This window comes from Miniopterus schreibersii, assembly GCF_964146895.1.
Source record: "Miniopterus schreibersii genome assembly, chromosome: 14".
NCBI classification, from domain to species: Eukaryota; Metazoa; Chordata; class Mammalia; order Chiroptera; family Miniopteridae; genus Miniopterus; species Miniopterus schreibersii.
Window position 1 is genome coordinate 38162771 of NC_138114.1, and position 24059 is coordinate 38186829.

Consider the following 24059-nt stretch of genomic DNA (forward strand, 5'->3'; position numbering starts at 1 on the left):
CTGCAGTGGCCCGAGGGGCTTGCAGCCAGTTCACTCGTAATTCTTGGGGTTCACCTTTCCTTTTGAAGGCCTGGACATCTCTCTTCTGCCTTTTGGCATCCTTCCCGAGTCCTCAGGGGTTAAAGGCCACATCTGTAAGTATCTCCTGTCTTGAATTAGAAGCCCCTTTGTTCTTTGCCCATTAGCTAGCAGGCTGCTCCCCTTGTAGGAAAACACACCCTGGGAGTGGGGAGTGTCTTCACTGCTCTGACATCTGTCTCAGAAACCCACTGTTAGAAACTCACCTCCAAATAGGGAGAATATGTGGAAAAAGTGCTTCCAAGGACCATTCTCCCCAGAGCCCCTCCTCACACCATGGACCCCTCCCCCCGCCTGCGAGGTTCTGCTAAAATCCCACTCAGGACACTCACCTGGTGTTGTTAGAATATTAGGAGACTCAGGGGATTGGTTAAACTGAAATGCCATAGCATACAGCTGCTAAAATTTAAGAGGAAATATTAGGTGACAAAAGTGGGGACCTTAAACAGTGGGGGGCTTCCAGACTTAGTTTCCCCTTTGTGCTCTTCTGTATTTTCCACAACCAATGTTTTAAATTTCTGTCCATTAAGTCACACCAAGGAGGAATGCAGTCCCCATGACCTCAGGCGACTGTCCCTCACTGCCACCTTTGAAGCACTTAAGCCCGAGGTGCGGCTCTAGTTCCTTTAGTGCCTCTGTCTCCTCAGGCTTTTCCCTTAACGGGAAAGAACAGACTTACTCACATGAATTTTGGCTTCAGGCTGCGGACAGAGGAGGCCTGGCACCGCCTGTACATCATGAATGAGCCCACTGCTCTGCTGTGCTCGGTACTGCTGCCCCCAAGGCCCCGGGCTCCAACGGTCTCCTGTCCTTGTGTCCCCCCCGGGTGGGAGCTTCTAGGCTGGAGGCTGCACCCCTCCAGCAAGGTAGTGGTTCTCAATCTCAGGCACACCAGGACTGCCTGGGAGCTTTTACAAACCTCAAAGCCTGGGATACGAGGCTGGAGTACAGGAATCTCTGGGTGGGGCTAGGGTGGGAGTCGGGAACAGAATGGGGTACGCAGAGGCCAGGACCTGCCCGGGTTTCTAGGCACCAAGGAGGGTCCAGGGCCCAGGCATGTTTGACTTGGACAATATCAATAATCATAACCAGCATTTATTGAGCACACAACTCCTGTCCAGCAGCACCTATAAACACCCTGAAGGGGAGGTACTGTTGCTCCACACGGGGGGAGGCACACTTAGTTTGGGAAACCTGCCCAGAATAGCAGAGAGGAAGTGGCAGAGTTGGAATTCAAACCTGGCCAGTGGAGCACCTGTCACCTGGGGAGGGAAATGGCTTCCTGAGGGAGCTCTTCCTACTTTCTACAAAGGCAGAGGGTAGGTGTCTTCAGATATGGGCAATGGGACTTCCTCCCTGTCTCCTGGGGGTAACCGGACCAGCTCTGGAAGAGGGGCTGCCCCAGCTCCAACCTCACAGCCACTGCTGTTAAGGAGACCAAGGGAGCCTCTTGGACTCCTTCCTCCTCCAGACGGAAGCATCTGGGGGTTTGGTCACTGCCTGGAGTGGAGGCTGCTCCAGCTGAGGTTTCTTTAAGAAATCCTGAGGGGGGGGGGACAGAAGAAGACAAACAAACAAAAAAGGAATAAAGAAAAGAGATTCTGGGGCTGCCCGGGGGACTGTCCCATCCTCAGGTGGCTGTCATGGACAGAAGAAGGCTCTTGGAGGGGGAATGTATGCAAATGGGGGTGGGGGCTGGAGAACCAGGGTGCATGGGCCACTGTACCCAGCAGTCCACCCTGGCCTAGAGCAGGGGGACACGGGAGGCCTCCCACAGGCGCCGGGCCAGCTCCCCCGCCTGCTGCACCAGCACGTCTATGGGGATGACTGACAGGTGGAGGGCCAGCAGCTCATGACACTTGACGGCCTCGGCTGGGTGGCCCTTGCTGTAGTAGCGCAGGAGCTTCCTAAGGGAAGAAGAGGGAAGACAGGATTCAGGAGCGAGGCCACGGTAGCCCCCAGAGCCAGCGGCCTCTCTCGGCACCTCACAGGCACTGTCCCCTCACCAGTTCCCAGCACCCAGGCAGCAAGGCCTTCCCTGCCCCACGCTGACCAAATTGTATAAGGCTCGGCACCGGCCTGCCGCAGTCCATCCGTCCCTCTGGGTTCTCAACCCTGTGGGGGCCTGCTGAGGGCAGCATTCTAGCTCAGATGCCACAGAGCCAGCAGGGAAGTCCTCGGGCCTCAGCGCAGATGTTCGCAAATGCTGCCAAGAGGGTGCCAACAGCAAGATGGGCAAAAACCCAAATGTCTCCCACTCACTTTCTCTCTCACGGGATGCTGGCCCAGGCTGCAAGGAGCCTCTAATGAGAGTTTCTAGGTTCTTGGGGGTCACCCTGAAGGAGGAGCTGCTCCCCATGGGGGAACTGTCACTTATCACCCAACATCTGTGCACCCGCAGCCCCAAAAGCCTTCCAAATTCATGTCACCTGTAGTAGTCTCCTCCCAGCATGCCCACGGGAGTTGAGTCGTCGGAAAGGACAGGCATCTCGATTATCTGGAGTTTGTACCCCTGCGGGAGAAGGAGGAGGGTCCTGATTGGGGAGGTGGTGGGTATGGTGGGAGGAACATGGTGTGGGTCCGACACACCGGGTTCAGAGCCTGACTCAGCCCTGCCTGAAGTGTGCTTGGTGCTGGGGAAACCATGGACCTCTTTTTACTTTATTTTCTCATCTGTGAAGTGGGAATAACAAAAATCCCAATGAACATTAGAGACAATGTAGATAAAGTTCAGAGTATCGTGCCTGGCACATGGTAGCTCTCAGTCCTATCAGTGAATGGGCCTGGGTCGCTATGCTCATGAGGGCCAGTGGGAGGGTGAGTGGGGAGGTGCCATGATGAGCAGAGCACTGTCAAAAGGCCTGTCTCTTCCTGAAAACACTGGGAATTCCCAGTGTACATCAGAGGGGAGTGAATCAAGATCCACTGGGAGCCCACTATGTGCCAAGTCCGGTCATGGGGCTCCTCAGAAAGCCCATGTGGGACTGTGGGCTTGCCCTGCAGCTGAGGAGGGGAACCTGACAGTGCGAACTGGCCACTCAGGATGGCACAGGTGCAGCCAGGCGTCACACCAGGTCTCCGCACCCCACAGCCTTCCTTTAGCCCATTACCCTCTGGGGCCAACCAAGCACATGAAGCCGTGTCTCACCCTAGAAACTAAGGCTAAGGTCATACACACATTGGGAAGTTCTGAGACACAGAGCAAACATGGGAGCCTACAGGTCAGAAGAGCTGAGAACTGGGTTCTGGCTTCATCACCTATGACCTCAGTGACCCTGGCCATGGTGTTTATCTCCAGATCATGTTTCGCCAATGTGTAAAATGGGGTCAATGATACTGGCCCAAATCATTGCTTGGGGCTGTGTAGATGCGGGGTTATAAGAACAGTGGTGAGAGACTCCTGTGATTGCACTGTGGAAAGAGGCATGGGCCATCAGCTCAGGGTCACCTCTCGCCAAGAACAGAGAGAGAGTAGGGCATGAACAGTGGGCACAGGAGAACGGGACCAAGGGTGTGGGGGGCTAGGAGAAATGACCTTTAGAGAGCTGGAATCATGACTAATGGTGACAAGTGAGGAGAAAACAAGGAGAGAAACAAAATGAAAGCAAAGGAAGGGCTGGGGAAAGAGACACAGACAGACTAGCAGGCACCGGGACAGCCCAATAAACTCCAAGGCCATGTCTGTACACTGCAGGAACAGTGAGGACTAGAGAACCAGCTAGGAACCAAGAGACATAAGCCACACTGTCAGCTTTATCTGGGCAGGCTGGTTAATTGCTTTGAGCCTCGGTTTATCCACCTGCACAATGGGAACAACAGTGTGCCATGCTTTACAAGTGCAGTGGAGGATGTTGAGGCACTGCTGAGAAAGCAGGTGATCTGAGCAGCCTTTCTCACACGCGGCATGCGCCGCCCTGTTCACGTTACCTAACGCTGCCTTGAACAATAGCCTAGGTGTTTTAGACAGCTGGGTGGAGGGGTCATAGAGCGGGTGTGAAAATGGGACCTCTGAGTTCTGGGTCCCAACCGGCTTAGCTTATCTGTCAGCTCCACCAGGGACAAGAAGAGATGAGGAGACAGACTGAACACCATCCACGAGAAAAGCATCCAAGAGTAACTAGGAAAGGAAAGCCACACCCACCATCTCGGTCTGGAACCACAGGAAGTAGGAGCAGTAGAAGTCCCCCTCGCGGAACAGCAGCGTGGTGTAGCCCTTCTGCAGGTATCTTCGTGCCAGCCGGATCAGAGACCAGACCTGGGGGAAGGAGAGAGTGCTCAGCATTCCCTGACAGCAAGGCCTGTGGCTTGGCCCTCTCCCCATGGCAGGGGCAGAGCTCAGGCTCTCCCCTCCAGGGGCAGAAAAGTACCCGAAGGAGGAGCTCCTTCAAGGCCAGGGGCGTCTCCTGCTCTTCTCTCCTTTAGTGCCCAGGCACAGCCTTGGCTCGGAGCAGGAGCTCAATAATAATCCCTGTGGGATGGATGGGTGGACTATTCCTCCAGTTCCCATTACGATAAAAATATGTAGAAACACTTTATATATCTTCACTATACACACCAGCTATAAATTAGTCAACTCATCATTCAGGCCAGAAACTAGCCACAGACAATGGTAACACTGTAGGAGCTGGAGGGGTGGCTGCCTGGAAACCCCTCCTGCTGTCTAGGGTCAGCTCCTCCCTTCTGGGCTGGGAACCTCTGACATGGGTTCCAGGCCTGGCAGGTGCTAGTAAGATGTTTGAACACGCAGGGCACCCTGATCTAGGCATGTCCTCTGCTTCCGTGGTGAAGTCCAAGCTAGGCTCATCAGGGGGTCCGATGGAAACACAGTGCCCGAGAACTATGTGACTTAGACCTGCCGCCATGTCCTCTTGCCTCATTCAAGGACTTGCTGATGCTGTCTTTGAGCCATCTGAGGGAAGGCGGCAGGGACAGCTCGGGGCTAGAAACAAGCCTGATGAGCCCTCTCATCACAAAGCCGAGTGGAAGGCACATGATTCACTCCAAACCTGACTACAATGCAATGTCTAATTAAATCTGCAAACAAATACATGGATTTGCTGTGTTTTCAGGAAAGCAACCTGACAACATGTATCAATAACCTTAAAAACATTCCTCCCATTTGACTCAGTAATTCCATTTCTGGGACTCCACTGTGAGAAAGCAATCAGAGGTGAAGACAAAGACGGATGCTCGCAGGTGTGCGCTGCGGAATTATTTATAACTGCGAAAGCCTGGAAACCATCTCCTTGTTCGACATCAGGGAAATGGCTGAGTAAATTATGCTACATTCCCATGATGGACTATTGTGGAGCTGTTAAAAATCATGTTTATAAAGAATTAATGACACGAGGAAATGCACCCGATAGAAAGTGAAAATGTGGTAAACACAATTGCATAGACAGAAAGAGCCCAACTACAACGAACTACACAGAAAAACAATGAAAGAGATGAACCAAGAGAGCCAACCATCTCTGGAAGGAGGGACAGAGATGGAAGTGATGATGGTGATGACAGTCCCAGTAAATACTCAGTAAGTAATCGCTCTCTGTTGTGCCACATACGGTGCTAAAGGTTTTACATGCATTTGTAATCTTTGCACTAATTCCATGTCAATAGTGTTTCCACCCTCTTATACAGGTGAGGAAACTGAGCTTAGACTAAGTAATACCCCAGCCACAAAGCCAGTGAGAGCCAGAGATGGATTTCCAACACAGGCCTTCTGTCGCCCATCTGATTTTAACCATATGACATACCTGGATGCATAAAGTGTGTGTGTCTCTGTATGTACATATAATCTGGGTCCTCCCTTCTCCTTACCCAAAATACCAGTTTGCCATGAAGGAGAGTCAGTTAAAGAGAATAAAATAATCCCCAGAGAATGCTTCCTTAGTAGAAACCACCTAGTTTAAGTTCTAATAGTCAAATTGATTAAGCTGTGTTTTTTGTTTCATTTAATTCAACAAATACTTATTGGGCATTTATTTATGCGAGGCACTGTGGCAGGCCCTGGCCGTTTCTTCCTCTGACTTCACTGTCCAGTCTCTGCTAATCCAGGACATTAGCAAACGCCCAGGAAGGTATTCCCCGGCATTGATCAAGGCTCACGTGGCCCCAGGTGCTGATCAGGGTGCTGGGGTGACAGAGACAAGTTGCTAATCTTAGGTGCCTGCAGAGCTGGGCATAGATACTGACAGAGGAGCAGTAGGAGTTAAGGTGGGGAGTGCTCCTGAGAGCAGGGGGACTAGTCCCTCCCAGGCAGGGGCCAGGCCAGCATGTCCTGTCTGATGGGCAGGGAAGAGTGCCTGGGCCAGGCAGTGGTTACCTTGGTTTTGATGAAGGCAGCCAGGGGCCCCTTGCCCAACTCCGACGAGGTCCTTTCACTGCTGCTGAGAGAAGGGGCCACCATCTGGCCAGTTGTGCGGTCCACGTAGATGAAATGCACCAAGCCTGGGAAGTCTTCTAGATAGGTTCAGGTCTGAGTCAAGGTGCTGTAAGCCAGGAACCAGGGTGGATGCTTCTCTGACCCTGACCTAATTCTGAGAGACTAAGCAGTGGAGTCGGAGGCCAGGCCTGCTGCTTCTGCCCTTCTCTGAAGGTTAACGTTTCAGCCAACCCCTAGGAGCCCCTCTCTCAGATCTCTCCTTACCTCCGAACCCCAATCCTGAGAAGTTCTAAGATGCAAGTACAATGGACCCCCAATACTAGAGTTCCAGACGCAACAGGAAAATGGTATGTTCATATTTTATGATCTTCATGAGGGATAATTTTAAATTATACACACAGTGTGGCTAGCAGAGAGGAGAGCCACATAGGTACTGAGTGAGCCTAACTGACCGCTCAACCCATACACCTCACCATGACTTTGTTCAACTCTATACTTCACTTTAGAGGTTGGAACGTTGGGACAGACACCCAGTGCAGGGCATGGCTGGTGCCTCTGTCATCCCTTTCACCTGCACACTGGAGACAGAAGTTTCAGGGAACTGGAGACCAGGCCCTTTAGAGATTTTAATATAGGCAAAGCTGCTTTATATAAAGTTCCAGGGAAAACCAGAGTTCAGTAAAACTAGTGGTCTGTAATAAAAGGGATATGGTTTTTAAAACAGGGATAAACACATTTAGTGCAGGCCTTCTCAGAGGCTTCCTGCTCTGCTGCGAGCTGTGGCCTCTGAGGAGGACATGGCTCTCAAACCGACAGGGTCTCCAGGACTGTCGCCCCTCATGGAATGCCCATCACCACTTTGCTGGCTGGACATCAACATGAATAAATTTTAAGGTTTTTATGAAGTAACTCTGGGACATCAGGGACTTCTGAAATTTCAGCCTTGGAGTGTTTCTACAGACAAGCGCCTGGACACTATTTCCTCTTACTGTTGTCCAGAGGAAAGCAGCTGAGGTGGTGGAATACGTACTCTCCCACCCCAAAGCTGCAGTCCTTAGAATGGGCAGGTGGAGGGACCGGCTTGGGGCTCTGACATCAGGATATGACACCATGGTGACATTCCTCCTGCTCTTCACCAGGACAAAGTCCTTCCAGTCCATCAGCTTTTCTCTGCAGGGAAAGCAAGGAAGCAGGGAATGGGGAGGGGGTCCCCCTTCTCCTGGTCACCAGGGGCTACACCCACACTCACTGCATGAGCATCTGGACCTGGTCCTGCAGGTGCTGGGGCAGCTGAGGGCCTCCCTGGCTGGGAGCTGTGGTCAGGAAGCTCAGGCGGTAGGTGGCGCAAAGCTGCCGCTTCATCTTCCCGCACAGCTGGAGCAGCCTGGGAATGAGATGAGAGCATCACAGCGGGAAGGGCCCTAGGAGAATACACTGTCCCCTGTGGGGGTCACCCCCTGCTCCTGCACTGGCAGACCCACCTAGGACAGCACCTTATCCTGCATGGTCACCCCTGGGACAGCACCTCATCCTGCCCCTGCACCGAGGACAGATACAGCTAACAAAGCATGCCTCACCCTCATCCCAGTTTCCCCCAACACGGCATTTCCTGCACTTTGGTGCAGTTCATGGGATCTAGTCCAACTTCATGGTTTATTTCACGAATAAATGGGGGGAGTGACATGTGTGAGGTTACACTGGATCAGGGATGAAGCTGGGCTGGAACCTGGGCAGTGTGTCCCTGGTGTGGGGTCCTCATGGCCCGGCTCCTCAGCTTCTAGCCGCTCTGCTTCCAAATTTCCCTCCAGTGTCCAAGGACTGGACCCCACTCTCCCAGACCCTTGTCCCCTCAGAAGCGCTTTCCTAAACATTCTCTCCCTCTTGGCCTGGAGGCAACTTGCCCTTTCTGTCCAAACTTGCCCCCCTGCCCTCAGAGCCCACCACTCACTCCCAGGATGATCCAGGCTCACTTCTGGAGAAGGCCTTGGTCTTAAACTCCTGCCAGGTACTCTGTAGGACAGGGGACAGGTCAGCTTCCTGATGGTGAGACCACAGCGAGGTCCAGGGAGACCTTCCAGATGCCAGGCTCTGAGAGGTTACCCCCTGAAGGCTTATTTAGGGCCCGTGCACATGTGTCCTCGCACAGCCAATGTGGGGGTCTCTGGCAGGTCCCCCAGCTCTCTGCACCCGCTGTACACCATGTTCTACTCACTTGGCAGGTATTCATTTCAAAAGCACTTTCTGTGTGCCAAGTACTGGGCTCGCTGCCTGGCTGGCACAGACACAAAAACTAATACTGCCAGAGTGGCAGGTAAGTGACTTGAGGGAGGCTGGACATGGGGCAGGCGCTGGGCACTGAGAAGGAGCCCTGAGCCATCTCCTTAAAGAGGAACTTTGCATTCCAACGCAATGCCACTGAGAGCTGGGAGCACTGGGAGATGCTGAGCAGTCTTCCAGCTGCTCTGGGCAGAGAAGCTGGGCGGGCTGGGGCTGGGGCTGGGGCTGGAGCTGGGCATCACTGGCTTGCTCTGCCTCCTCCAACCCTTCTGCTCTTTTTCAGGCCAATGCGCAGGCAGCCACAGTGACTCAGTTCCTCAGGCTGACCCAAGACCCAAGCACCACCAGCAGCTATGCTACCCAATCTACCCCCACTTCCTGCTAGGCTCCCGACTCCACTGAGCCTGTTTCCTGCTGCTCAGGCATTGCTCCCGCACTCTCCCTTGTCTCCTAACCTCCTCTCCCCATCTGGGCTTTAAGTCCCCTGGGGGTGGGAGTGGCATCTCTGTGAGACCTCCCAGGCTGTGAGGAGCACCAGGGGCAGACCCATAGCCCTTCCTGAGTCCTGGACTCAGGCTCTGGCTCCCCTAGAAATCTTGGCCAAATCACGATCTAAGTCCACGCCTCCTCTAAAAAAGTGGAAATTATAATTCGTGTTCTGCCAAACTCATATAAACATGCTCTGAAAATGTCAAGTGCCGTAAGTTTTTGTCACAATTGCCTAACAGGGGAACAAGGATCACAGACCCGTGGTGGGGCAGAGGCTGGGCCCAGAGCCGTGGGCCCCTCACTGGTGTGGGCTGAAGAGGCCCTGCCTCCTCTCCCGGGGCGGGCATACTGAGAACCCGGCCTTACGTGTATCTCTTGGCCCCTACGATTCTTGACAAACTTGTCCATCCTCTGGCGCAGGTCCCCCATGAGCGGGTGGGACCGCAGGGAGCTCCGGGCCTCCTGCCCCTCCTTCAGCTTCTTCTCCAGCAGGGAAAACCCATCCAGCAGCTGGTAGAGGACGGGGGCCAGGGGCGCGTTGGGGCCCTAGGGGAAGAGGCAGAGGAACAGGCAGCTGGGGAAGGTGTCCAGGCTGCAGGGAGGTGGGGCAGGTGGGGCCCTTGTACCTTGGTCAGGAGCACCATGTTGATGCCTGGCCACAGGGGCAGGCAGTACATGGTGTGGGGCACCATGGGGCAGTAGCTCTCTTTCACACCGGCATCCAGGAAAATCCTTCTAGGGCAGGAAGGTGCTGGGGAGCTGGGGATCAGTGTTTGGAGTGTGTCTTCTCCTATCTGTGGAGGAAGGGGGGCTGTTGTGGGAGGGGTACTGAGCTGGCGTCCTGCCACGCTGGATCCACCCACAGCTGTCCATTTGCCATCCTCACTGTAAACCATGAGGAGCAAATGTTTCAACTCCAGGAAATCCCAGCTCGTAAGTCCCTGCACCCTAGCAGCTCTGGTTCTAATGTCCATCTCTCAGCTGCTTCTGGGCCTTTCTGCCCAGACTCAGGACTGGATGCCAAGCAAGGGAGGTGGGTGGTAAAGGAGAAATAGAAAAGGCAGGAAAAACAGGCAGGGTGGAGTGAGGGCAAGGGGCTCCCTCCCCATGTCTTCACATAGATGAAGGCATTTAAATTTAATGACATCTTGTCATTTCAACCACCCTCAGAACATCATGATAGCCATTCCAGTGGGAGAAACTGGAACGACTATATGAGCAAGACTCCAGCCTTACAGGGGTTCTAAGAAAGCCTTTAGTGGGCAGAGGTAGAGAATTAAGGAACACATTAGAGATGCCACCAAAACCTCTCTGTAAGGATGTCACTGCAATCTTATGATAACAGCAAAAAGCTGATACAATGTGCTAGTTCTTCTGGGTGTTTGCCAAATAAGTAACAACATACACACAGGATGGCCTCAAGCAGTAGCTGGCCACACTGTTGAAGAGTACCTAGCAAATGAGAATATGTTTAAGGAAAAGAGTGCAATGAAATCCATTAGAACTCAAATTTGGTAAAAGAAAAAATATATATGTAGAGTGTGTGTATATCTATCTATCTATCTAGAGATTTTTAGTCTTTTTTTCATAACTTACTTTTTTGTATTTCCCAATTTTTCTACAATGAATTTATTTACATTTTCATTTAAAAAACACACAAAAAACTAAATTGGACTTTCACTCCCAAGACCAGTCAGAGGAGTGGGGATTTATCAGGAGTTGAGGTCATCCTTCATCTCCCCGCCCCCATCCCAGCCCCTGCCTCTGGGCTGAGCTGTGCCCTGCTCTATCAGCCCTAAGGTGTCAGGAGTTACTTGGAGGAGAAACCTCAGAGTCCCTAGCCCTCACTGCAGCATCTCAGATCAGCTGGTGCCCTGGCACATTCCCCGCCCCCAGAAGAAACTTACCTGGACCAGGGAATCATCAGTGGGTGGGGTTCCCCCATCCAGCCAGATGGTGCTACCTGCAGGCCACAGGTAATAAAATAACATAAATAATTGGAAACTATAAATAATGACCCAATAGTGTATCAGAGGAGGAGGGTGGAGCAGGAATGGCCCCACCCCAGCTACTCATAACAGCTGGCTGGGCAAGCACTTAGCATGGGCTGGAGCAGCACTACCCTTCCCATCCTCCCCCAAGCGGGCAAGTGCGAGCAAACTCTGCAGTGCCAGGGCTAAAGCAGCCTGGACTGGGAAGAGAAGCCCTCCCAGAGCCAGGTGCTGGCAATGCGGGAGGCATGTTCCTCAGCCCCTTAACCCCCCCTTTGTTTCTGCCCTCTCTGCTCCTTTAGGGCCCTGCCTGGCTGTAACAGTGCCTTGTCACCAGGAGGCAGCACACAGTCTACATTTCCCCATTTGTTTAGTCAATCAGCAAGCTTTTACTCAGCACCTGGAATTGAGCTAGATTTCCCTTCTTAGTATAGCTCACGAAAACCTATGGAGCTCACTACATATTGGAAATGTTATATGTTTGTAATAATAGTGTTCTCTTATAGTTTACTGTGAATAACTATCATTTATAACCATGTTTCTCTGGGGAGAGTCTGTTCCTGTCGCGAACACCTGATTTACAAATGGATGAGTGCAAGTCAAGCCGCTTGTGAGCTGTGAGTTCTGTGCACTGTGGAATGGCATTATTTACCGCTCTGAGGCATCAAAAGCCACTGAGAGAAAGGGGCGAGGAGGAGGACTGTGATGAATGAGGAAAGGGAGCAGTGAGGAAAGGGAACTTCATCGATCACCCCCAAACAGTGCTTCTCAATGTGCTTTGGGCTCACGGAAAAGCTTAGAGGACAGCTACGGACCCCTGCCTCAGAGAAATGTACAAGCATAAGTGAATCAGGACATGACCTCGGGGGTCCCAGGCTCCTTGCAGCCCATCCAAGGACCTAAAGTTAAGAATGTCTAACCAGTGGGTTTTAACTGGCTGCACAGGAGACCTTTTAAAAATCCCTATGCCTAGGCCACACCCCAGGCCAGTGAAGTCAGAATCTCTGGCACAGGCTCAGCTTCAACAGTTTTTAAAGATTCCCAGTGAGCCCACTGTGCAGCCAGAGGTGAGAACCTAAATCTGTGCATAGTACTGGTTCTCACCCTGAGGCTCACTTGCCTCACAGGGAAGTTTCTAGAAGTATTCAAATCTGGACTCCAGCCTGGGACCACAGCTGCCCAGGTCTTTCCACTGCACGGCCAGTGTCCAGAACTGCCACATAAGGAAGCCACATAGGGTATTCGTTTCAACACTCAGTCCCTGCCAAGTTCCTCCTCCTGAAGCCCTGGCCTTTTCTCTTCTATCAGATGACGTCGGCGTTCCCTTTGCCTAAGAACTTCAGAGATAAATATGATGATGCCCATTTATAGTGACAACAGTCTAGATTTTGGCTCCTATATTTCTCTAAGCAACGTTGTCTTTTTTGTTTTGTTAATAGCATTTTGAATATTTTTATTTATTTTTGTTGTTTATCCACATACTTTGAAAAAACAGGTAAGATATAAACTATAGAGACTGAACATTTATATTTTAAACCACTGTACTTGAAATCGAATGATTAGTACTTAATTTTAATTACCTGATTACTTATTAATTACAAAAAAGAAAGAGAAGACAGAGAATACATGTATGAGACGAGAATTTTTAAATGAAGCTAACTTGTCATAAAAGTTCTGGCAATCACTTGAGTGGCCTTCACAGTCCTTAAATTCAAGCTGGAGCAAGCAGGGTAAACAGAGGGGCTGCTGCAGACAGTGTCCTGTGCTCTAGAAACCCGGGTGTCTGTGCCTGGGCTCTTACAAGGCAGGGGGTCCACTGAACCTAAGACAGACTCTCCAGGGCTGCCACCTGGCATCTGTCTCCTTCCTACTACCCCTCTCCCCCCCATGCCCATGTCTCACCTGAACCTGAACTCTGCTCCCCTGGGGAAGGAGCTGGGGTGAAGTACTCCTCAGGGAGGGAGAAGCTGTCTGTCTCCTGGGAGGAGAATAGGGCAGCTTGGGCTGAGGGCTCAACCCTGGTCCCCGCTTTCCCAGCAGGGTCAGGACCCTCCCCTCTCCTCCCCTCCCCTCCCCTCCCCTCCCCTCCCCTCCCCTCCCCCCCTCCCTCTCCCCTCCCCCCCTCCCCTCCCTCTCCCCATGGGCACACAGCACATACAGTCCCTGCAGAACTCCTGGGGGGGCCTGAGGAACGAGGGCTCCAGGCCTGCTGCAAGGGGATGTTCTGGCTGCTCTGCAGCAACCGCGGGGAAGGCTGCGACAGGCAGAGGAAACCACAGTTAGAGCATGTCTGACTGGCTCCTCCCCACTGGTCCTCTATCTCCCAGCGATTCACAGGCACGGCCTTCCAGCCCTGTGTCCTCACTTTCCAGGGATGTTTCAATCCTAGGTGGTTTAGTCTTGCTCCAGAACCCTGAGAAGTAGATGCTGTCATTGTCCCATTGCACAGATAAGACTCAGAAGGGGGAAGTACCTGCCCAGCTCACATGGCTAAGTGGTGAAACAGGGACTATCTGACTCCAAAAATCTGCACTTTTAGCCACATGCATTCTAGAGCTCCCCTTCTATCTGAAAGCGGCAGGAAAGCGTCATGCCCACCACGTGCCCAGAACAGTGACTCAGGAGCCACGGCCGCCCCAGCAGCCTGCCTAGCACCCTCCAGACTGGTTTTCTGGAGGGTGCTGTCTCCCTGACGGCGCCCGCTGCCCGGCGAGCTAGCTGCTTGAGACCTGAGGGTCGTCCTCGGACTCTGCCGTGCTCTCACTGGGGTAGAGGTCCTGAACCAGGAGGGTGAGGGCGAGGAGGTCGGCTGGGCGCAGAGAGCTGGCACTGTGGCTGCGGAGAGGACAGGCAGCTGGTCAGCATGTGCCCAGTACCCCGAGTGGCAGTGGATGGGGACGGGTTGGTTAAGGGAGACTGGAGCGTGGTCCCTGCCCTCAAGGAGTTTACAAATACACCAGCTGATTTCGTCCTTTCTGGAGAAAGGCAAGGTGTAGATAAAATTAGCTCACTAATTTTTAGACTAAAACTTGGTTGTGTTAAAAAAAAATTACCAATGGGAAACTGCCAAAGACCAGTAACAGCATATCAGGAAGCCCTAAATTCAGACTCTTGAGACAGCACTGCCCAAAGAAACAATTCAGAGGGGAGTGAGCTGAGAGGGGTTGGACAATCGAAGAATCTGAGAAGGCTTCATGGAAGAAGTGGGTCTTGAAGGTTTTCTTGGCCGAGGACTGGTGCTTTGCATGCGGGGTGAGTGGGGGCCGGGGAGCGCACCTGGAGTAGAAGGCCAGCAGCTTGGAGTGCACGAGCAGGAAGGCATGCAGGGCCTCCTCGCCGGCCCGCGCGGGGCTGGAGTTCACGGCCTGGATGACGTGCCGCTCCAGTGCCTCTATGCACAGCTCACAGAGCTGAGGGTGAATCAGCCGCTCCACAGCCTGGCCACACGTGGGCAGGGAGAGGAGGCCATGTCACCCACCACCCTCTCCTGCTTCAGGCCCTGGCCAATGGGCACATGCATTCAGTCCACACTGAGCACAGACTATGTGCTAGACACTTGGGAACAGGGAGACTCAGACCAGCATGGTCCCTGCCTTTCTGGGGCTTCTAGTAGGCTACCTAGAATCTAGTGAGTTTGGGAGCCAGCCCGTGCCCTCACTCATTAGAAGGATCAAGATGTGGTCTTAAAGCTGCATGGCCCCTCTGATCTGACACTTGCATGGCCTGATGACGCTGGCACCCAGTAGTCACCTCCACAGCGAAACACTGCTCCTGGTCCCGCAGGCGTCTGTAGGTCCACAGCAGACTCTGGAAATGCTCCCACACCTGCATGCGCTGCTCCACATCTGGGGGCCGTAGCCTGGGGGAAGAGCAGGGAGAGCCATGAAAAAGCTGGCAGTCACCCAGCCCGTGTGGCTCAGTGGTTGAGCACTGACCCATGAGCCAAGAGGTCACAGGTTGGATTCCCCATCAGGGTACATGCCAGGATTGTGGGATCAATCCCCAGTAGGGGGTGTGCAGGAGGCAGCCAATCAATGGTACTCTCTCATTGATGTTTCTTTCTCTCTGTTCCTCTCCCTTCCTCTCTCTCTAAAATCAATAAAAACATATATATTTTTTAAAAAGCTGGCTGTCCTCAACTTCAACCAAAGAAGCACAGTCCTATATCACTGTCAGGGCCAGGAGAGCTCACGTGACCTGACCAAATAACTGGGAGAGCCCATGAAGCACAAGGTGCAGCGTTCAGACCATGCCCTAGCCGTGGAGTGGAGTGGGATGGGATGGGCAGGAACCCGGAGCCAGAAGCCTGAGAAATTTGCTGCAGTTCTCAGTTTCTCTCACACACAAACATGACACAAAGCCAGATAGGTACCCAGGAAGGTGCCAGGAAGGAGCCAGGGGCACAGAATGGACAGGCAGCTTCACAGAGGCTGGGTACACACTTCCTGGCCTCAAGAGGGTGATTAGCAAGGGATCTGGAGGGATCAGCCACAGGACTCACTCCTTCCGGATGAGCTGGCCATCCACAGTGACCAGCCCGAAGTGCACCTCGAACAGGAACTTGAGCACACGCAGCTTCTGCCGCAGGTCCGCCTCGCCCTCTGTGTGGTCTCCGTTGATGGCGATGAACAGGCATTCTCCGAACTGTTAGCACAGTGGGCTGATGTCAGCTGGCCCCAGGGGACTCCCCTCACCGGCCCTGATCCATGGGGACAGTGAGGGGGGGATCAGGTCCCAGGGGATTTTAGTAAGACTCGGCTTCTGCCTCCTAAAGGAGTCTAAAGTTCAAGATCAGGGAGAGGCATGTGGACTGCCCATGGAGTCAAGGGAGGAGGAACAGGGGCCCAGGACCACACACTCACCAGGTGAAGGACATAGAGGAAGTTGCTGTTTTCTGTTGAGAAGCAGGTGTATGTGTCTGAGAGCTTCTCCAACATTGTCATGGAGGAGATGATGACTGGGGCCAGGAGGGTGCTGAGCTGGTCCTCCAGGGCAGGAAGCTGCAAGAGGGGAAGACAACAACACTGCTTGAGTGTACCAGACACTGGGGACAAAGAAACAGAAAAGACCCGGCCTTGCCACCAAGGGTCTCCACAGTTCTAGATCTGCCTGCAAGGGTATCACTGTTCTGTCAGAGGGGGGAGCAGGAAGACACTGCCTCCAAACCTTGGGTGGTAGTTAGGAAGGCTTGGAAGGGTTCTGTGTTTAGGACTGAAAGCAGAAGGAAACATTGAGGGATTAGGCCACATTCCACAGTGCAATGCTTGGGCATTTAATGGAGAGCTGGCCAACTCTAAGAACATTTGCTGCATCTACTAAAGTCCATGCCCTTTGTAGCAGAAGGTCTGCTGTGGGGGGACGTAGCCTACGGAAAAGGATCAGAGAGCGGGGCAAAGACACATGTACAAAGATGTTTACTACAGCATCGTTTATAGTAGCAAGCAACTGGGAGAAATGCAAATGTCCAGTGCCAGGGGAATCTAAGTGATGGAAGAACAGACAGCCACTTAAGCAGTGGAGTGCTTCAATGACATGGTACATTCCTCTGATACAATGTTACATTTAAAAAAAATGGTATGCATGCTCTGTATATTAAACTACATAAAAAGCATTGAAAAATATTAAGAAAATCAACATCATTAAGTTTATTATTTCTGGACAGAGGGGTTGTGAGTGATTTCCCCCCCTACTCTTTTTACATTTCTGTACTTTCCCTATTTCCATAATAAGCATACTTTTACTTTTATAAGCTCTTCTCCCATCCATCCTCTCTCTGCACTCCCAAATAAGGAACAAAACAAACAAAACCAAAAAGAGACTGGACAAATTAGTTGAAAATCTGCAAACAAAATGGGATAAAGCCAGTGGAATGGTCATAGCTCAAATTCACAAAACTGGAATGAAAAGAAAGGAGGAAAACTGCTGATCTTCCCCAAGCTGATTTCGGGGACTTGGCTGAAATGTGGAGAAAGCGGAGTCCTAACTCGGAGCTGCAGAAACCTACAAGGAGCTGAGTAAGACCTTGCCTTGAGAAGCAAAACAGGCAGCTGGCCAGAGGCCACACATGGCATTTAATATATGAGCACTGTGTGTCTGATTTTCTCCCAACATTCAGGAACCAAGTTCTGTGCCCAGCGGCTGCAGAATCTGTCAGTGAAGCTTAAACACTGGCTCCGTCTCCTCCTTCAGGTCCCAGCTCAGACAGCCCCTCTCCTGACCACCCTCAGGGCACCCTGCCCCAGTCACTCTCCATCCCATACCCAGTTTAAGTTTTTCAGACCATTTATCACTCCCTGAACTCATGGTATTTACTTGGTTCACTGTATGTCACTCCTCTTTAGCCTCTAATTCCACAAGAGCACGGTCACATTCACTGCTTTATCCCCAGATACCGGAACATGGTAGGTTCTCAATTAATATCTGTTGACTGAATATTCCTCCAGATAAGCAAATGTTCACATGTCATCATTTTCTGGAACTGTCATGAGCGAATTATATTAATAGAAAAGTCACTTAAAAATCTAGATTGTGTTTTACTGCAGGTATAGCAAGAATTTATTTGGTCGGGGGGGAGATAAAAATATTTGGTATAGGAGAGTGTAAAGGGACATTCTCATACGAGTTGGTGGAATTATAAAGTGGTACAATATCTTTGAATGGCTTTTGAATCAATGTTTCTATTTTTAGGAATTTATCCTAAGGAAATAGTAAGGTGTGAGGTAAAATTCAAGTACAAATGTTCCCTACAGCAATAGCTACAGACAACTACAAGCGATATACAGTCCAACATTGAGGAAATGGCTAAATAAATGGACGCATTTATTCATACACAGGGATATGTTTCCATGAACGTTTATGCTTTTGAGAATATTTAACAAAATGGGATAATGCATTAGATATAATGGAAGCAAAAAAACCAGAAAACAAAACTGTAAATGTGGCATGATCCCAACTATATATAAAAATGAAAGACACAAAGAAAATATATTAAAGAGCTAATAGCTAAGGGTAGTAAATTTATGGGTCATTTAAAAACAATTACTCTCTGTTTCTAAATTTCCTAGAATTAATTCACATTATCTATAGGATCAGGAAAAAATTATGTTGCATACATATGAAAGTAGAACTTTAGAGGCTCTTTTCTTTACACTAGTCATGTAGGAACTGAAAAGTCAGGAATTCATTAGTTAGTTCCTTTAACAGGTTTTTCTTAAAGAGGAAGAGAAACGTCAACAAATGGCTGGTTGAAATAAAAGCTTAAGGACTGAAAATGACAAAGTGAAGTTATCAGATTAAAAACTTCTGCTCTTTGAAAGACACTGTTAGATGGATGCAAAGATAAGACACAGATCAGAAGAAAATACCTACAAAACATGTATCTTCCTTGGACTTATACCCAGGATACAAAAACAAACAAAAAACAAACAAAAACGCCACAAAATACACAAGAAACTCTCAAAATTCAATAAAAATAAGAAACAATCAAGCCAATAAATTGGCAAAAGATTTGAACAGATACCTCATTAAAGTTATAAGGATGGCAAATAAGCACATGAAACGATGCTCAAAATCGTTAGTCATTAAGGAAATGAAAATTAAAACACAATCATGAGCTTCTCTTGTGAACAAATTATATTAATAGAAAAGCCACTTTCTACTAGATTCCTATCAGAGTGACTAAATCCACAGAGTGACCACAGCAAGTGTTAGCCAGGCTACTGAGGAAATGGACGTCGCATACACTCCTAGTGGACCATAAAATGATACCACCTCTTTAGAAAGGCTGGGCAGTTTCATAAAAAGTTTAACATATGCTGACATGACCCAGCCATGCTACCCTAGGGATTCCCGTGACAAGTGAAAGCTGATGTCCACGGAGAGAGAGACCTGTAGGTGAATGTTCACAGCTGCTTTACGTGTAAGTGACAACTAGAAACCACCGGATGTTCCCATCAACAGGTTGTGGCGCACTGTCAAAGCAGACTGCTCACAACGAAAGGGGATGAACTACTGATATGCAGTACAAGGGGGATGAATCTCAAAACAATCATCCTGCATGAAAGAAATTCTCACCATAGCATCAGACCTACACGGGGCTGCTGGAGCCAACCCTAAAGGACAGACCCAACACCAAAACCAGCCTGAGTACCTGCTGTATGATTTCATCATGTAAAAGTCTACAGAATACATACTCATCTATTGTGACAAAGAGCAGATCTGTGGTTGCCAGAGCGGGGGGGGGGGGGGGGGGGGGTGAAGGATCACAAATTTGGGGGATGTGGATATGTCCATTTTATTGACTGTGATGCGATCGCAGGTATATGTACATATTAAAGTACATCAGGTTGTATACTTTGAGTATGTTCAGGTTATAGTATGTCAATGACACCTTAATATAGCTGAGGATTTGGGGTGGAGGGGGTGTGAGGGACTCTGGCGCAGCCCCAGAGGGTGGACTGGCTCTCCTGCCTCCTGGCCTTCTGTGCTGTCCCCTCCCACCAATCCCTCCAGTCCCACACTCACCTCTTCTCCCTCATTCTCTGGCTGCCCAAACTTCAGCCGCAGACTCTCTTCAAACTCCTCGTCTGTCCAGTAAAAGAGGACCTCTGCGCCCTCTGTGGCCACCAAGACGCACTTCATCTGCCAGGGAGAAGCAAGGTCAAGGTCGCCTCCCAGTCCCTGCATCCTTAAGCATGGCCTGAGTGATGAAGAGGATCATAAGCCCAGCAAACATCTATTGAGCCCTCACTGTGTGCCAGGCGCCACCTTGAGGGCCTCCTGGTGTTATTTCGTCACCCCCTCACGGCAAAAAACAGGAACCTGGTAAAACAGGAACCTTCAGTTCCTCCCATTTTATAGAGCACGGTGTGGCACAGCCTGAAGCGGCAGAGCTGGGATCCAAACCCAGGCCTGTCTGATTCCAACGCTGGGGCTCTTTCCTCTGTCTTCTGACCCCTTTCACTACAGCATTAGACCAACTACGGGCCTACTGGAATCAACTGTAAGGAAGGCCCAGCTCTCAATCTGGACAGGAGTCAACTGCACAGGGAGGCAGCCAGGCAGAGCCTGGCCTGGAATGGAGGGCAGCTACTGAACCTCCCTCTGGGTAGTCCAGAAGTGTGTTTCTCCTCAAATCAAAAACAGCCCCAGAAGACAAGCTTCAAAGCCCACAAGGAGTGGTTTCAGCATTACAGGAATTTCATTCACATGGTCTTCCTGCTCTGGGTGGAAACAGAGGCCGCCTGACCTTGTCCCTGCGCATGCTCACACCTGCCTGACTGCTGTGTCCGCAGCCACATCCACCAGTATCTCTGGCCCTTCCGAACCTCCTTCCCCACCACCCACACATGCACCCTCTGTGCCACACATTTTAAGGCTTAATTATATAAAATGTGTTTTATTATTCACCAACTGGTAGATTCTTAATTCAGAGCTTCCCACAGTGTCTTGGACCCCTGGGGTGCAGCAAGACCTCGATCTTCTCCACCGCGGAGAAGCCTGCCCAAGCCTGGTGAGGCCAGAGCTCTCGGGCCAGCTGCACGCAGCTGGGAGAACCCCAGGCAGGAACTTCAAACCTTCTCGTGTACCTCATGTGCCACAAAGACATGATCATGTTGCACATGTGCCAAGATGTGACAATGATTAGGAAACTGCTCTGAGTCTTCCATGAATGGAGGTCCGGTTTCCTCAACAGGATATAGCATTTTGAGGTCTTCGACTCATTTACACTCTTTAGTTTCCCCTATGTGACCAGCTTAGTGGCACTTACTGAATTCTCCCCAAATCTCCAGTTGGTTTATCAATTCTAACTCAGAGCACTCAGCCTGAAGGTGTTTCCAGCACAGTGAAAAACAGAGACTGCAGCCTACCCGTGGAATTGCTAAGCACAAGGCAGAGACTGGGAGAACCATGAAGTGTGAAGATGTTGCTGGATGAGGGCAGGTAGACCTAGAAGAGGCTCTGGGACTCCCAGGTAAGAGTCACACGATTGGGGGCTTGAGGGGCCAGCCTGATGTGGGGTTGGGGCATGGTGTGTTATGGAGTGGAGGCTGTGGTCAACAGCAAAGAGCCCCTGTAGGCGGGTAAGGATGTGGGAAACTCCGTGCTGGCCATAGATGGGTGAGGTTAGGTTATGGAGGCAGGTCATCCTGGTGTGGGATAAAGAGGGCCCACTCCTTGGTGGAGGCCAGGAGAAGAATAGTAGCTCAGAGACACAGCAGACCTTGATGACTGTCTGGATACAAGGAAGGACAGAGAGAGTAGGCAAAGTGACATCAGGATACAGCGCTGGGCAAGGGCTGGGGAGAGGGCTCTGCAGAGCCGGGGAGAGCTCAGTCCACTGCCTGCCTCACTGTCCGCCTCCCAGAGCCTGAGTAGCCCAGAGTGGGTGCTGCCTGCCTCCGTATGCCCCAGGCAAGGCGCAGTCATCTACCTTGGCGAGGAGCACAGCAGAGCTTCCAGACAGCCAGAGGTTCAGAAAGGGCTGCTGTTTACAGACTCGGTGACCAGCTCATGGAGCAGCATAGCATCCTGGGGCCTGCAAATGCTTAAAACAGAGAGGTCATGAGGGCAAGCAGTTCCGACTGTTCCCTGTTCCTGGGAGTGGACAAGGTGGTGAAGGACTGAGTGGTCTTCCTCTGGCCATGAGGCAGTCTGCTCAGAACATTCTCCTCACAGCCAGGAGGTATCTGAGTGCCGTGTCCCTCTGCCCCAACCCTCAAAGAATTAGAACAGGAACCCAGCCATCACAGTCATTTGGACATAGCTGGTGCCCACAAACATTAATTTCCACCTCCTGTTTCCTTCCATGCGCTCTCATTTCACTGTGGGTCACTCAGAGCCATGGTGTGGTCAGCAAACCCACTCTAAGGAGCCTCAGGGAGCCGCTATGACTGACTGAGTGGAGACAGCATGGCATATTCAGATGGACAGGGAAGTCCAGGAGAGGGGAGGTGCCCGGGATGACGTGATGAATGGCAACAAAGCAACACAAAAGGACCCTGACACCTGGTTCTAGTTTTGGCCTTGCCATGGCACTTAAACCTCTGGGCCCCAACTCCTGCTGTGAAGGGGAGGAAAAATGCCCTGCTCCACCTGTAAGATTATAGGAGAGTCGGGGGTAACCAGGCAGGAGGGCCTTAGGAAACTGCTCTAACACAGGGTGGGTGGGTGGCGGGGGAGGGTGTCTATATTCTTACTTCCCAGGTGCCCTTAGTCAAGTAACAGGATGAGCTAAACTGGTTCCTGATCATTCACATTTTGATGATAAAAGGCAGGAATAATAAAAAGCTTTAGCTTAAATAAGAGGCAACGAAAGGGCTTTTAGGGGCTCAGCATGTTTTTTTTTTGCAACGTAACTGCGACTTGCGGCATCACGGGCATGACTGGCCTTAATGCCCTATTCCCAGAAAAAATGGGAATGCTTCTTAGTGAACCTTAGGTTCTACTTTTCTTATTCCAAAGAACCTCCCGGTGTCGTTCCCTGCTCTCTATCCCGCGCCCAGGAGGGGACACGGGGCTCACGGCAGCTCCAGACGGCGCCCGGGCCCGTTCACCATCCCCCCCGGCAAACCGCCCCCGCCTCCCGCGGCTCCGGGGGGGCGCGCTCGCCCGGAGCCCCGGCTCGCCCGCGCTGGCTGGAGGACCCGGGAGGGGAACCCGCGGGCCCCGCCCCCGGCCGCCTTCCCGTTGCCCCGCACTCTCCAGTGGACGCAGCTCACCCCCGAATCCCCTCGAACCTCACAGCTACCCAGGGCAGAAGGCCGGGCTGGTGGGACCCGCCCCACCTCGCAGCTGCACAAACTTTGGCTCCGAGTAAAGCGGCGGGCACCCGGCACACGGGGGTGGGTGAGGCTGCGGGGGCCCGCGCCCCACTTCCGGGAGGGCCGCGCGGGGCAGGGGGGCAGGGCCGCCGCCCACGGAGGGGGCAGCAGAGGGCCGCGCCCGGACCGTCCGGGAGGCCCGCGTACCCGGCGCCGCCCAGCGGGTCCCGCCCCGCCCGGCCGTCCGGGCCCCCGGCGCACTTCCGGGCGGGGCCACGTGACTCCCCACGTGACCGCCCCGCGGGTGTCGGGGGCGCCGCGAGGGCCGGGGCTGGGCTGCGGGGCCCTGAGAGCGCCGCCCCCCGCGCTCCGTGGTCCCTTCGGTGGTCGCCTCGGAGGGCGCGGAGGTCCCAGGGCTGGGGCTCGCCACCGCCGTCAGGGGCGCTGGGCCCCTCCCCTGCCCTTAGCGCGGCGGGAACATCCCCGCTCGGCCTCGTTTCACAGAAGAGGAAACCGAGGCCCGAAGATAAGGAAGAACTTGCCGCGGGGCGCAGTCAGGACGAGAAGCCGGGTTTCCCGGCCCCGGGCTGGGCTCTTCCCCACGGCCTGGCTTCACGCACTCGCGGGACCTGGGTTCCAGGGCAGGCGCTGCGCGTTTCCCTGGCCTCGCGGGGAGACCGCCGGCGGGGGGCCCGTTGTCCCCAGAGCCCCAGGCTGGAATTTCTTTCTGCGAGTTCTCGGTCCATTGGGCGGCGGATTGCACCTCAGGGCCTTTGTTTTGAGCCCGTGCTTGCAAGATTTTCTTAAATTGTGTATTTGTAGCGGCTGAAGGTGGGGAGAGCTGATGAAGGTCATGGAAGGGTTAAACCCCAACCCAGGTCACCGCTCCGTGCCCCGGAATCTCCTGGGGACTTTGAGTGCAGCCCAGTGGGGGATGACCTTCAGAGACTGTCTGGGATACAGCAGATAGAGCCCCCGCCCCCCCCCCCCCCCCAAGGCAGGAGCCAATAGTTAATGCCTCCACCACCTGCAGACCGAGCAAGCATCACTCCTCCCCCTTCCCCCCACTGCCCATCCCTC

At 52.3% G+C, this 24059-nt stretch overlaps 1 protein-coding gene across 4 annotated transcripts; it reads right to left on the reverse strand.

Moving 5' to 3' along the window:
- Positions 1–1153: 1153 nt before the first annotated feature.
- Positions 1154–23211, reverse strand: HPS1 (HPS1 biogenesis of lysosomal organelles complex 3 subunit 1). Of its 4 annotated transcripts, XR_014000244.1 has the most exons (21): positions 22938–23211; positions 21650–21763; positions 19741–19857; positions 16080–16217; positions 15719–15861; positions 14968–15076; positions 14494–14654; positions 13947–14052; positions 13376–13471; positions 13120–13195; positions 11134–11189; positions 9853–10020; positions 9593–9772; positions 8409–8470; positions 7710–7844; positions 7570–7630; positions 6401–6553; positions 4220–4333; positions 2508–2590; positions 1805–1985; positions 1154–1620 (listed from the first exon to the last, which is right to left on the reverse strand). XR_014000244.1 is itself a non-coding variant. In XM_081157991.1 (20 exons), the coding sequence occupies exons 3-20, from the start codon at positions 19855–19857 to the stop codon at positions 1823–1825; spliced, it is 2118 nt and encodes a 705-aa protein (XP_081014117.1). In that variant the 5' UTR covers positions 21650–21763; positions 22938–23211; the 3' UTR covers positions 1154–1822. The 4 variants fall into 4 exon arrangements, 1 of the variants encoding a protein (XP_081014117.1); XR_014000243.1 differs by having other exon boundaries at positions 1154–1985; positions 22956–23211; XR_014000245.1 differs by having other exon boundaries at positions 1154–1985.
- Between the last annotated feature and the right edge of the window lie 848 nt (positions 23212–24059).

Coding starts and splice junctions, on each gene's coding strand:
- HPS1 (XM_081157991.1), bottom strand. CDS start 19,857: ATGAAGTGCGTCTTGGTGGCCACAGAGGGCGCAGAGGTCCTCTTTTAC. Junction 10,021..11,133: donor CTGATGATTCCCTGGTCCAG/GTAAGTTTCTTC, acceptor CTTCCTCCACAG/ATAGGAGAAGACACACTCCA. Junction 8,471..9,592: donor GTAGGGGCCAAGAGATACAC/GTAAGGCCGGGT, acceptor CCTGTCCTACAG/AGTACCTGGCAGGAGTTTAA.